General features: G+C 48.0%; 1 protein-coding gene across 1 annotated transcript in view; it reads right to left on the bottom strand.

Moving 5' to 3' along the window:
* LOC144946729 (iroquois-class homeodomain protein irx-4-A-like) overlaps positions 1–8,305 on the bottom strand; it is a gene marked incomplete at its 5' end in the record, with an annotated part of 38,234 nt that extends 29,929 nt beyond the window's left edge. Inside the window, one exon of the mRNA XM_078875859.1 lies at positions 8,078–8,305. Coding sequence (XP_078731985.1) covers positions 8,078–8,305 — 228 coding nt within the window. The remainder of the gene's footprint in view (positions 1–8,077) is intronic.
* Between the last annotated feature and the right edge of the window lie 6,223 nt (positions 8,306–14,528).

Genomic DNA, 14,528 nt, shown 5'->3' with positions numbered 1-14,528 from the left:
GACTCGAGTCCACATCTCATAGGTGGGACAAAGTCATTGTTATGCAAGTCCAAGTCGAGTCGCAAGTCATCAAATTCATGACTCGAGTCTGACTCGAGTCCAAGTCACATGACTCGAGTCCACACCTCTGCTACGATTACAGGACCATGGTTCATGGAGCTGTGAGCTTCACTCGATGATTGCCATCCATCACACTGTGAACAACCACCGTTCACCCACACATTCAAACACTCACCCACTCGCTCGCTCACTCAATCACCCACTCCCCACCCATTCAAACACGAGCCCACTCGCTCATCCACTCACGCACCCACTCAAGCGCTCACTCACCCACTCATTGACTCACCCACTCACCTACTCACTCACTCACTCGCCCACTCAATCACTCACCCGCTCACCGACTCATCCGCTCACCTACTCACTCACCCACTCGCCCACTCACCCACTCACCGACTTGCCCACTCACCTACTCACTCACTCACTGACCCACTCAATCACTCACCCACTCACTGACTCACCCACTCACCTACTCACTCACCCACTCACTCACCCACTGACCCACTCAATCACTCACCCACTCACTCACCCACTGACCCACTCAATCACTCACCCACTCACTGACTCACCTACTCACCCACTCACTCACCCACTGACCCACTCACCCACCCACCCGCTCACCACTCCAGTTCACCTCACTCCTCGTTCTGATTCTTCCCCGCACCGCTCTGCTTTGGAATTCCCCTCCTATCCTCTCTTTCTCAACTTCGTACAACCTTGCGATATTGAACACACCCATGAATTCACATATTTCATCGTACTGTCCGTTGCTGGCCGCCTGGCGTTTTGGGCGCCGTTGGGTCGATGTGTGTTTCCCGAATAAAACTTAGTTAAGAACATAAAACACTTTGAAGTCGCTTTCAGGCGCACCAGTATAGTATCCAACTGCTTGCCTTAACATCAGCACCCCATTTCGATCGTGAAAAGTTATTTGCTGTCGTAATAAACATCTATAAATGTACAACATTGTATTGATTTCTGAGTATATCGGTCGTTGTGTGAGTCCATTGATATCTGTGCGAGTGTATGGGTCTCTGTGTGAGTCTATGGGTCTCTGTGCGAGTCTATGGGTCTATAAGTGAATCTACAGGTCTCTGTGCGAGTCTATGGATCTCTGTACGAGTCTACGGGTCTCTGTGTGAGTCTATGGGTCTCTGTGCGAGTCTATGGGTCTCTGTGCGAGTCTATGGGTCTCTGTGCGAGTCTATGGGTCTCTGTGCGAGTGTATGGGTCTCTGTGCGAGTCTATGGGTCTCTGTGCGAGTCTATGGGTCTCTGTGCGAGTCTATGGGTCTCTGTGCGAGTATATGGGTCTCTGTGTGAGTCTATGGGTCTCTGTGCGAGTCTATGGGTCTATAAGTGAATCTACAGGTCTCTGTGCGAGTCTATGGATCTCTGTACGAGTCTACGGGTCTCTGTGTGAGTCTATGGGTCTCTGTGCGAGTCTATGGGTCTCTGTGCGAGTCTATGGGTCTCTGTGCGAGTCTATGGGTCTCTGTGCGAGTGTATGGGTCTCTGTGCGAGTCTATGGGTCTCTGTGCGAGTCTATGGGTCTCTGTGCGAGTCTATGGGTCTCTGTGCGAGTATATGGGTCTCTGTGTGAGTCTATGGGTCTCTGTGCGAGTCTATGGGTCTCTGTGCGAGTATATGGGTCTCTGTGTGAGTCTATGGGTCTCTGTGCGAGTCTATGGGTCTCTGTGCGAGTATATGGGTCTCTGTGCGAGTCTATGGGTCTCTGTGTGAGTCTATGGGTCTCTGTGTGAGTCTATGGGTCTCTGTGCGAGTCTATGGGTCTCTGTGCGAGTCTATGGATCTCTGTGCGAGTCTATGGGTCTCTGTGCGAGTCTATGGGTCTCTGTGCGAGTCTATGGGTCTCTGTGTGAGTCTATGGGTCTCTGTGCGAGTCTATGGGTCTCTGTGCGAGTCTATGGGTCTCTGTGCGAGTCTATGGGTCTCTGTGCGAGTCTATGGGTCTCTGTGTGAGTCTATGGGTCTCTGTACGAGTGTATGGGTCTCTGTGCGAGTCTATGGGTCTCTGTGCGAGTCTATGGGTCTCTGTGCGAGTCTATGGGTCTCTGTGCGAGTCTATGGGTCTCTGTGCGAGTCTATGGGTGTCTGTGTGAGTCTATGGATCTCTGTGCGAGTCTATGGGTCTCTGTGCGAGTCTATGGGTCTCTGTGCGAGTCTATGCACAACTGCAGAGACACGGCGTATGCACGCAGCCAGATCCCAAGGCGCTGTGCAGACACATTGGGCATGATTATATCACGGTTGGCAAATGACATGCGTACATGACAGAAGTTAAACAGGGAGGGAGGCAGTCACAGGATAAGAGAAGGGGGCTGGTAATCGACGGCACAAACGACCAGGGAAAGGGAACTTAAATGGCCCTGGTTACATGGCTACGTATGCATGTTGATGTATGTCTTCATGTGTAGGTGGACTGTGGGGAGCGGTGGTGTAGTGGTTAGCGCGCTGCACGACAACCCAGCGTGCCGAATTCAATTATTTCTCACGGCCAACACCAGGGACGATTGTAACCAGTCGTGGGCCTCCCCTAGGTCGACTCGGCCTTAAACGAGTACCCGGTGCGGTGTGTAAACATCGCTACTGGGGAGACAAAGGCGGTCGGGCGTGGCGTTGTTCACCCACCCCTTCGTGTGTCACAGTGTCGGCCTTCATTGGTACTACTCGCTAACAGCACTTGCCCCAACAGTCTGTTCAGGCTACACGGGGGATCTTTGTCTTTCGATAAATGTGTGTGTGTGTGTATATTTAAAATAAGTTATTAAACAATTAAATGCATTTGTAGAACTTTAGTTGACATTTCACGTTGCGTTTTTTTTTCTCTCTGGCTTACGAGAAGTTTTCGTTCTTTTGTAATAGAAATGCCAATTTCAAACTCAAGACACAGAAAAAAAAATCAAGACACAGAAAAAAAAATCAAGACACAGAACCAATAAATATGCCGTGGCACGCGGACGATGCATGACCCGGTGTGATGGTAGCACTCCAGTTAAAATACACAACATGTACATGTGCGTGTGTGTGTATATATTGGCAGAAATTATATAAAGTAATGCATTACATTCAGCTAACGACAAAAAGCCAAGGGCTCTTAATGAACGCAGCGGCTTGAAACTCGTTTCGAGGGACGCGCCGGCCGCTGGTTCTAGGAACTTGCGGTTCCAACTTTGGGCCGCCCTGATTAATACTGCCCCGTGTATTCTGACAAAATCATGAATTTTTCTTTGTTCACTGGAGGAATCCGACGAGCTATGAAGCTCTTTCACTCGACGTACAATGACTTCATTGGAACACCCCAATGAGCAACATCGCCCACGCGCCCTGCCAGTAGACTAATGCTTCTCTCACTCGTCGCTGTGTTCACCTTGTGCCGCACAGGGACCGCTGCCATCAGGGGTCCCCTAGGCGTTATTTGTTTTCTTGGAAACCTTTCTAATAATTCGAGTCTACGTGGGGAATGTGAAGGCGCATGCCCTGCAATTTCCATCTCACGCCACTCGACAGCACGCTGGCAAGAGGTGAGAGTACTCACATTGTACCCCACCACACGGGACGGGGGCGTCGAAGGATCAAACCGGGTACTCATTTGAGTACTCGAGTACCCTTTTGAGTACCCGTGAGCGGGACATCGAACTCGGGTCGCCGAGTGCGGAGCGCAGCGCGCTAACTGTGTGTGTGTGTACTTAATACACACACGTGTACTTAACACACACACACACATCCACACGTATACTTACACACACATACACACGTGTACTTAACACACACACACATACACACGTGTACTTAACACACACACACGTACACATGTATACTTAACACACACACACGTACACACGTATACTTAACACACACACACATACACATGTATACTTAACACACACACACATACACACGTATACTTAACACACACACACATACACATGTATAATTAACACACACACACGTACACACGTATACTTAACACACAAACATACACACGTGTACTTAACACACACACACGTACACACGTGTACTTAACACACACACACACCTGTACTTAACACACACACATACACACGTGTACATACACACACACACACATCCACACGTATACATACACACATCCACACGTATACTTACACACACACACGTATACTTAACACACACACATACACACGCGTGTACTTAACACACACACACGTACACACGTATACTTAACACACATACACACGTATACTTGACACACACGCACGTATACTTAACACACACACACACATACACGCGTGTACTTACACACACACACGTATACACAATTACAAACACTCAAATACGAGTATATATACAAACAAGCCCGCACGCGTACTTTAAAAAGGCAACGCATTACGTTCTTTATTTTACTCTGAAGAAAGAAAAAAACGTCCCAAGCGAAATGCTTCACTGGGCCCCTTGGCGTCGTTTCTCGACGGATATTGAATTCAATTCGCGAGCGAAGGGACGGCGGAGTGGTGGCGCAGTGGTTAGCGCACTGCCACCACCACTAACAGGGGGTGGGCGATCTGAGCCGTGATTCTCGGCCACCGGCAACACGAGTGACGACTGATCTGTCCGAACCGGTTTTTGGGTCTTCCCCTAGGTCGGCTCGGCCTTAGAACGAGTAAGTGGACAGTGTCTATTCGAGTTTAACAACAAAAAACTGCCGTCAGTCAGGCGTCCGTTAAGAGGTGCCCAGCGGATAATCATCAACAACAACAACAATCAATCCAATAATCACCACCAACAACAACAACAACGACCAATAATCACCAACAACAACAACCAATCAAACAAACACCAACAACAACCAATTCAATCATCATCACCGCCACCACCAACAATAACAACAACCAATCGAATAATCAACAATAACGGCCAATTGAAAAACCACCATCAACAACAACAATCAATCCACTAATCACCACCACCAACAACAACCAATTGATTAATCACCACCACCAACAACAACAACATTCCAATAATCAACAACAAATTCAATAATCACCACCACCACCAACAACAACAACAACCAATCGCTCGATCGAACGTCGAACTCCCGAGTGTCGCCGCTCAGTCCCCACTCGACGTTTCGTCGCCTCGCCCACAGCAGGGCGTCACGTGGTGCTCCCCGCCTCCCATCACGTGGTGCTGCAATATCTCGTCGCGTTACCGACTCGCAGATGGCAGTGAGGCGGTGACCGCCGAACTATTCAACATTGTTCACGGCTCTCAGCGTCAAACGTGTTGCTTTATGTTAGCAACGACACGAGTTGTCAATGCGTTTCCCTGCGAAGTAGTGCATTTGTTTACACATTGCATCAGCCGCACGACCCTCTGCAAGTCCCTCTTGTTCCTGAAGCCGCATTGGTTTTGCAAAACTGCGAAACCTTTGACCGGTTTCGACATTCAGTAACTCATCAGCAGAGTCAAGCTTTGCTAACACCCACGCGGGTGAACCGTCACGTGTTCATACGCAATGGCCCACCTGCTATTGTAATCAATAACGCAGAATAATCGACAGAATCGTGATCGCTAGCGTTTTTCTTCATCAAAGTCACGTCTTGTCAATGCGATTACATTCGGATGGCTCTGCAATTCAGTTCAACCAGAACCAAAATAACTGAACACATTCGTCAGCGGTGTTGATCAGGGCGGCCCCTCGGTTCGAACCGTGCACTGCCGCTGGGCCATGCCACCGCCTATAGCCCGGCTTACAATGTCTCACTCGGATTAAGGGCGTAAGATACCACTACTGACATTAGAGTACAATGTCTACACCTATCCATAACACTGGTCAACACACTTTTTTCTGGCATAAGGTATTTCAATGGTTTTAAGGTAATTTTGGGGTGCTGATTCCAAATCTGGAATCAGTTTTTGTCTATCACATCAGGTTTGATATATTTTGAGATATCAAATGTTGCATTTTCAATAAAAACTGCAGAAGAAAAATATTAAATAAATGTGGATATCTACATAAAATCATATTATAAACACACTATCCTAAAAAACACAGCACCATATTTTAACACTAAAGCAGTCACTGACGCGCAACAACCTGCAATCATAAGTGACAGAGTTAATTTCGGGTAAAATCAATGAAAATGGGGTATGTCGATAGCATAAAAATGAGATGTGATGGAGCAAATTTGAGATCAAATTTGGAATCAGCATCCTGAAATTAGTCTAAAACAGCTGCAAAAGTCCAGGCCAGAATAAAATGTTTTTTGTTGTTGTTGACCAGTGTAATCCTACATCATTGCACCTTACATTGTACGCCGATAATTCTATCAACGCATTCACAGTTCGTTTCTTTTCTGGTGAGATCGTGAGGTCGTAAAATTCCAATACTGCATTGTAACCCTCCACCACCCGACATGGACATTCACGTATTTGCTTTCACACGATACACGAGACGATCTCACCCCGAGATGAGCTCATCGCGGATCATCGCGTTGGACGTGAATTACTCGAGATGGTTGAGTCGTAGCAACAATGACAACGCTCCTTGAATGATCCAGCCGGTAATCAAGCAACTGTGGTTATACAGGTACTGTGTTTCGATTTAAAGCTTTCGTGACTGCAGGGATTCATCTTCTTGGTTCTTTCGGTAAAGTCACGTAGAATGGAAATAATAAAATAATAAAAATAAAAAATAATAAAATGATTCTCACGACGTTTCGGCCACAACGCAAGCAGCCGTCCTCAGGTGAAGACCAGGTCTGTCGGGGAGACAGCGTCTGAATGAAACGTCGTGAGAATTATTTTATTATGTTTTATTTTTATTATTTCATTATTTCCATTCTACGTGACTTTACCGAAAGAACCAAGAAGAAGGTACTGTGTTGTTTTTATTAACCAGGTAGAGGCGCAGCCCTGCAATTGCTATCTCACGCCAACTGCTGCTGAACATTGCGACGGTACAAAAACTTCCGCCGTTGTTTCAACGGCTCCCTTCATACAAACTTACAAATTGACAAGACACAACCCAAACCACTTGCACACCGCAATTCACGAAGACAAAGCTCTCCCGTATATCCTTCAACAGACTGCTGGGAGGGCAAGTGCTGTTAGCAAGCACCTATGAAAGGCAGCAATGTCACACCATTTGGTTTCGTGGCCAGAATCACGCCCGGCCGCCTTTGTCTCCCGAGTGGCGATGTTTACACACCACACCAGGTACTCATTTGAGGCTGATTCGACCCAGGGGAGGCCCAGAACACACTAATACGCACTCACTCATGCGCATACATTACACGGCTGCACTTTAACCAAACTCACCCGCTCACTCACACCTCCCAACGCAAACAAAGACCCCTAGTGTAGCCTTTACCAGACTGTTGGGGCAAGTGCTGTTAGCGAGTAACAGCACATGTCAAGGGAGCGCGCACACACACATAAAGTGTACACTCACTCACCCACTGAATCACCCATCCATGCATGCGCTCATCCACGTAATCACTCACCCACTCATTCGCTCACGCAGCCACTCACTCAACCACTTACTCACTCACTCACCAACCCACTAACTTATTCGCTCACTCATTCACTCACCCAGTCATTCACTCATCCACTCACCCAGACATTAACTCATCCACTCACCCAGCCATTCACTCATCCACTCACTCATCCACTCACCCAGCCATTTACTCACCCAGACATCCACTCATCCACTCACCCAGTCAGTCACTCATCTACTCACCCACCCTGTCACTCATCCACTCACTCATCCACTCACCCAGCCATTCACTGATCCACTCACCCAGCCATTTACTGACCCAGTCATTCACTCATCCACTCACTCATCCACTCACCCAGCCACAATTCACTTATCAACTCACCCAGCCATTCACTCATCCACTCACTTATCCACTCACCTAGCCATCCACTCACTCACCATTTCACTCATCCACTCACACAACCACTCACCCAGTCCTTCACTCACGCTCTCACGCCCGCCCGGCCCTTGCACCACTCACCAGCGGCGAGTAGAAGGCAGACGGCTCCGCTCCGTAGGGGACGTAATTCCCGTATCCCTGTGCCGCGGCTGCCGCTGCGTACGAACCCCCATAGACCCCGAGGGCCGTGAGGTCTCCTCGGGCAGCCGCCGAGGCCAACAGTCGGCTGTTGTACGGGGAGCAGCAGACCGTGGGGGCAGCCACGGCCGACGGGTGAAGCGGAGGAGGTGTGGCCGGTCCCGTGGCCACTCGCGAACCCGGAGTCGAACCTGTGGTGCCGCCCACCGGGGCGGAATTTGAACCTCTGTTGTTGATGTTGCTGCTGTTGTTGCTGTCGTAGCAGGGAGGGCTAATGATGCCACCGCCGCCGCTGCTGCTGCTGTTGCTGCTGTTGTTGTTGCTGTTGTTGTTGCTGCTGCTGCTGCTGTTGTTGTTGTTGCTGATGCCGCTGATGATGCCCGGGATGACGGAGGAGGAGGGAGGCGAGGAAACGAGGAGCTGAGTGTGCGGAGGAGGAGGAGGAGAGAGATTTCATGATGAGGTGTGGGTGCTGATGGTGCTCGTCATGGTGGAGATGCTCGTTCTTAAATCGCGGTCGGGCGGCACGGAACGCCAAGCGGACAGCAACAAAGAGCACTATGCAAGTTATCATACTAACGGTGATGGTGGTGCTGATTGATTGTCGGAGTGGTGAGTATGGTGGTGGTTGAGGTGGAGGTAAAGATGGTGGTGATAGTGGTGAGGATGGTGGTGATTGTGGTGGTTGAGGTGTTGGTGAGAATGATGGTGAAAGTGGTGAGGATGGTGGTGATGGTTGTGGAGGTGGTGGTGAGGATGGTGGTGATGGTGATGGTTGAGGTGGTGGTGAGGATGGTGGTGAAAGTGGTGAGGATGGTGGTGATGGTTGTGGAGGTGGTGGTGAGGATGGTGGTGATGGTGGTGGTGAGATTTATGGTGAAAGTGGTGAGGATGGTGGTGATGGTTGTGGAGGTGGTGGTGAGGATGGTGGTGATGGTTGTGGAGGTGGTGGTGAGGATGGTGGTGATGGTGGTGGTTGAGGTGGTGGTGAGGATGATGGTGATAGTGGTGAAGATGGTGGTGATGGTTGTGGTGGTGAAGATGGTAGTGATGGTGGTTGAGGTGGTGGTGAGGATGATGGTGATGGTGGTGACTGTGGTAGTACTCCTGTTGATGATATTTGAAGTATTGTTGATCATTATTGATCATGATGATGTCGCTGTACTAATGATGATTCACTTGATTTCAGAATGATGATGATTTATGTGATGAGTAGGAGTGTTATGATGAGGTGGTAGTAATAATGATCGTGATGATTGTATAACACATGGTGGGCTTGCTTTTGAAATGATGTTGAATGCAATGATTACGAAAGGGATACTTTGCAATGTACAATTGTGATGATGATGATGATTATGAAAACTGGCGATGATAATGGATGATGGTATTGATTTTAGATGTATGATAGCATCAATTAGTGATTTTATGAGCAAGTACTAATAATGGTGATGATGATTATATAGATTTTTAGGCAATATGTATTAGACGGAGGAATAATCCACACACATGTACTTGGGTACACAGACTCCCTGTGTAGTACCTGTAAAATGTACGTACACGAATACAACATACAAAGTTCCCCCGTATATACATTTAACATACTGGTGGCAAGTGCTGTTAGCGAACACCGATCAAGCCCGGCACGGCACGTGATTGGTTGGATGGCCAACCCCGCGCCCGACCGCCTTTGTCTTCCCAGCGCTGATGCTAGCACGCAGCACCAGACACTCATTTAAGGCTGAGTAGACCTAGGCCGGGCCCAGGAACTGGTTCAAATTATTCACCACTTTAATCCTTCGTGATCGGTAGCTGAACTCGGGTCGCCCGGTTCGGACAGCGCAGTGCGCTAACTACTGCGCCACCGCTCTCCGCATGCAAGCAAGCAAACACACACGCGAGTGCATGTACATATAGACGGTCACGGACGCGTTCCAAACGTAGGGGTACATTAGTAAATACAAGAACATACGCACATACAAAGACAAATATCCCCAGGATAGTCTGAACAGACTGTTGGGGCAAGTGCTGTTAGTGAGCACCAAATTGAGGCTGAGTCGACCTAGGGGAGGCCCACGACCGGTTCAGATAAACGTGACTGGTGTCGGCCTTGAGCGGGAATCAAACTCGGGTTGCCGGGTTCGTAGTTGATTGCGCAAACCGCGACTCAACCGCTTATAACCAAAGACAAATAGTCCCCGTACAGCCTTAACAGACTGTTGGGGCAAGTGCTGTTAGCGAGCACCTATGAAGGCCGGCACAGCACGCGAGGGGGTGGGTGGCCAGCACCACGCCCGGCCGCCTTTGTCTCCCCAGCGGCGATGTTTACACACCGCACCAGGCAGCGATTTGTGGCTGAGTCGACCTAGGGGAGCCCCAGGACCCATTCGGATAATCGTCAGCGGGTGTTGGCCGTGAGCGGGAATCAAACTCGAGTCGCCGGGTTCGTAGCGCAGCGCGCTAACCGCTGCACTCCGCTCCCCGTTGTGTGCATGTACACAGACAAGTTAATAGACGCACGGTTATGGGCAAGAACACACAGACACACACGCGTGTACACACGGGCGCGTACACATTGCACACACACACACATAAAAAGAATACCCATATAGGCCACATTAGACTGTTGGGGCAAGTGCTGTAAACGAGCAATTATGAAGGCCGGCAGAGTGCCCGGTACGAGGGGGTGGTGTGGCCAGCCCCAGTCCCGGCCACCTTTGTCTCCCCAGTACTGATGAGTGTACACACCGCACCAAGTGATGCGAGTGGAGGCCCATGACCGGTTCACGTATCCACTCATCACTGACGTTAACCGTGGCCGGGATTCGAACTCAGGTGACCAGGTGGTTTATTGCACAGCGCGCTAACCGATCACTGCGCACACAAAGACAAAGAGCCCCCGTATAGTCTCAACAGACTGTTGGGGCAAGTGCTGTCAGCGAGCGGCTATGAAGTTGGGCGCGGCGCACGAGGGGGTGGGTGGCCAGCACCACGCACGACACGCACACTAACTGGCTTAAACTCTCTTTTTTTATTTTACCAGATAAAGCCCACTAAGCTGTGTAGCTATTTTTTTCAGAAGCGACCTGGCCACAGATGATAGCTCAACGAAGTGGCTTATCACGTGGACATTGATAGCAGCCAGGTTTTCTAAACGCACACATATTATAAATGTGGAGGCAAAAACCGGAGGAGGCGGAGGACATTCCACGCGACCACGGGGAGAGAGACACCGCAAACTCCAAATATACAGCGGCAGCAGGCGTTGTCAGGGTCGGGATCGAACCCACGATCTTCCGTATAAGAGGAGAGGGAGTTAACATCTCCTAGCCACCGTGACGCCCCGAGCCGCACACTTTAGACAAACACACACACACACACGCATACAGACACTTAGACACACACACGTTATACATACACACACACACGATACACACATCACACACACACGCATACACACATCACACACACACACGCTTACAGAAACTTAGACACACACACGTTAGTCATACACACACGCAGACATAAACTTAGACACACACATACACGATAGACACATCACACACACGCAGGCATAAACTTAGACACACACACACGATACATACACTTAGACACACACACGTTAGTCATACACACACACACGATACACACATCACACACACACACACGCTTACAGAAACTTAGACACACACAGGTTAGACACACACACACGCAGACATAAACTTAGACACACATACAATACACACATCACACACACACGCACACAGAAACTTTGACACACACACACGTTAGACACACACACACGCAGACATAAACTTAGACACACATACAATACACACATCACACACACACGCACACAGAAACTTTGACACACACACACGTTAGACACACACACACGCAGACATAAACTTACACACACACAATACACACATCACACACACACGCAAACAGAAACTTAGACACACACACGTTAGACACATCACACACACACACGCAGACATAAACTTAGACACACACACAATAGACACATCACACACACACATGGAGACATAAACTTAGACACACACACGAAACACACATCACACACGCACATGGAGACATAAACTTAGACACACACACACACGATAGACACACACACACACACACGCATACATAAACTTAGACACACACACACGTTAAACATATCACACATGATAGACACACATAAACAAGAGACAGCACACACGATACACACACGACACACGCGCACACGATACACACATCACACACACACGCATACAGAAACTTAGACACACACACACGACACACACGACACACGCGCACACAGAAACTTAGACACACACACACGTTAAACACATCACGCACGATAGACACACATAAACAAGAGACAACACACACGATAGACACACATACGACACACGCGCACACGTACAATACGCTACACAACGAAGAGAAATGCATACTCACATTCCCCTTTCTGTAAGCAATCATCCCAACGTTACGATCGTGCCGTGTGTGTGTGTGTGCGTCTGTATGTGTCTGCCTGTAACTGTGTGTGTCTGTCTCTATATGTGTGCGTGTGCGTATAGTGTGTCTGTGTGTGTGTTTGTGGGGAGCGGTGGTGTAGCGGTTAGCGCGCTGCGCTACGAACCTGGCGACCAGAGTTCAATTCCCGCTCACGGCCAACAACGGTGACGATTATCTGAACCGGTCCTGGGCCTCTCCTAGGTCGACTCAGCCTCAAATGTGTACCTGGTGCGGTGTGTAAACATCGCGACTGGGGAGACAAAGGCGGCCGGGCGTGGTTCCGGCCTTCGTAAAGTGTTCACTCCAAATTTATATTCTTGGTTCTTTCGGTAAAGTCGCGTAGAAGGGAAATAATAAAATAATAAAATAAAACATTATTTCCCTTCTACGTGACTTTTACCGAAAGAACCAATGATATGAATCCCTGCAGTCACGAAAGCTTTAAATCGAAATTTGTTCACTACAAGTTAGTTGGCCAGAAGTCTGTTCAGGCTGTAGGGGGGACCTTTGTCTTTGTGTGAGAGAGTGAGCGAGGGAGAAAATCATAGCGAGACGTTTGGCAATAGGGTCACATATATATAGAGAGAGAGAGCCGTTAATTTTCATGATCATCAAATGATAACATAATTTCATCGTGATCATCATCACGAGCATAATCAATCAAAAGTAAATGTTCATCAGCATTATCAGTTCATTGTGTCAATTATGATAATACTTTAATTGCCATCATGGTATCATTATCTTTATAACATAATACATTACCATACATTATCATAAACTCTTCATCAACGTCATCAGATTGTCACAATCATCATCGTCATCACCATCATCATTAAATCCATTAAATCTTCATCATCAGATGATCATGATCAGATCATCAAAATATATTTATCACCAAATCACTATAAAACTTTAATAATCATTATCATATAATCATCATATAAGACAAGAATAATCATCGTAAGACTGTCATCATCATCATGAACTCACCATTACCTCTATAAATTATCATCATCATCATAAGTATCATGATAATATAATCATCATCATCATCGTATTGTATAATCAGTTGAGATGATAATCATCATAGTAAGATTGCCATCATTATCATGAACGCACCATTACCTTTACAATTATCATCTTCATAAGTATAACGGGCATACACTCATCATCATGATCGTACTGTATACTCATCATATAATCATCATCCATCATCATAATCACATCAGATGATAATCATCGTAAGATTGTCATCATCATCATGAACTCACCATTAGCTTTATCATGATCATATAATTATCATCACGATAATACAGTATAATCATCATCATCATCATATATTCATCATCAATCATCATATAAGACGCTAATAATCATCGTAAGACTGTCATCATCATCAACGCACAATTACTTTTACAATTATCATCATCATCATAAGTATAATGAACATATCATCATCATCATCATCTCCACTCACACTCAAGGGCGCACACACACACAGACACACACACACAGACACACACCGCGTCAACACGAAGTCAATGTCAAACAGGACGCAAGGCTTCTCACTTGCACGCGGCTTTTACAGAGCACGCCGGCTCAACACGCGTCCCCACAGCAAGCCTGGCTGTGGCTCCCGTTAATACGCCGCTAAAATCTTAGACGTAAGCATGTGCACACACACAGCACCACGCCCGACCGCCTTTGTCTCCCCAGTGGCGATGTTTACACACCACACCAGGTACTCATTTGAGGCTGAGTCGACCTAGGGGAGGCCCGGGACCGGTTCAGATAATCGTCACCGGTGTTGGCCGTGAACGGGAATCGAACCCGGGTCGCCAGGTTCGTAGCGCAGCGCTAACCGCTACAC

Source organism: Lampetra fluviatilis, chromosome 42, assembly GCF_964198595.1.
Source record: "Lampetra fluviatilis chromosome 42, kcLamFluv1.1, whole genome shotgun sequence".
NCBI classification, from domain to species: domain Eukaryota; kingdom Metazoa; phylum Chordata; class Hyperoartia; order Petromyzontiformes; family Petromyzontidae; genus Lampetra; species Lampetra fluviatilis.
The sequence above is the reverse complement of the archived record's forward strand: the minus strand, read 5'-3'. Positions and strand labels throughout refer to the sequence as shown.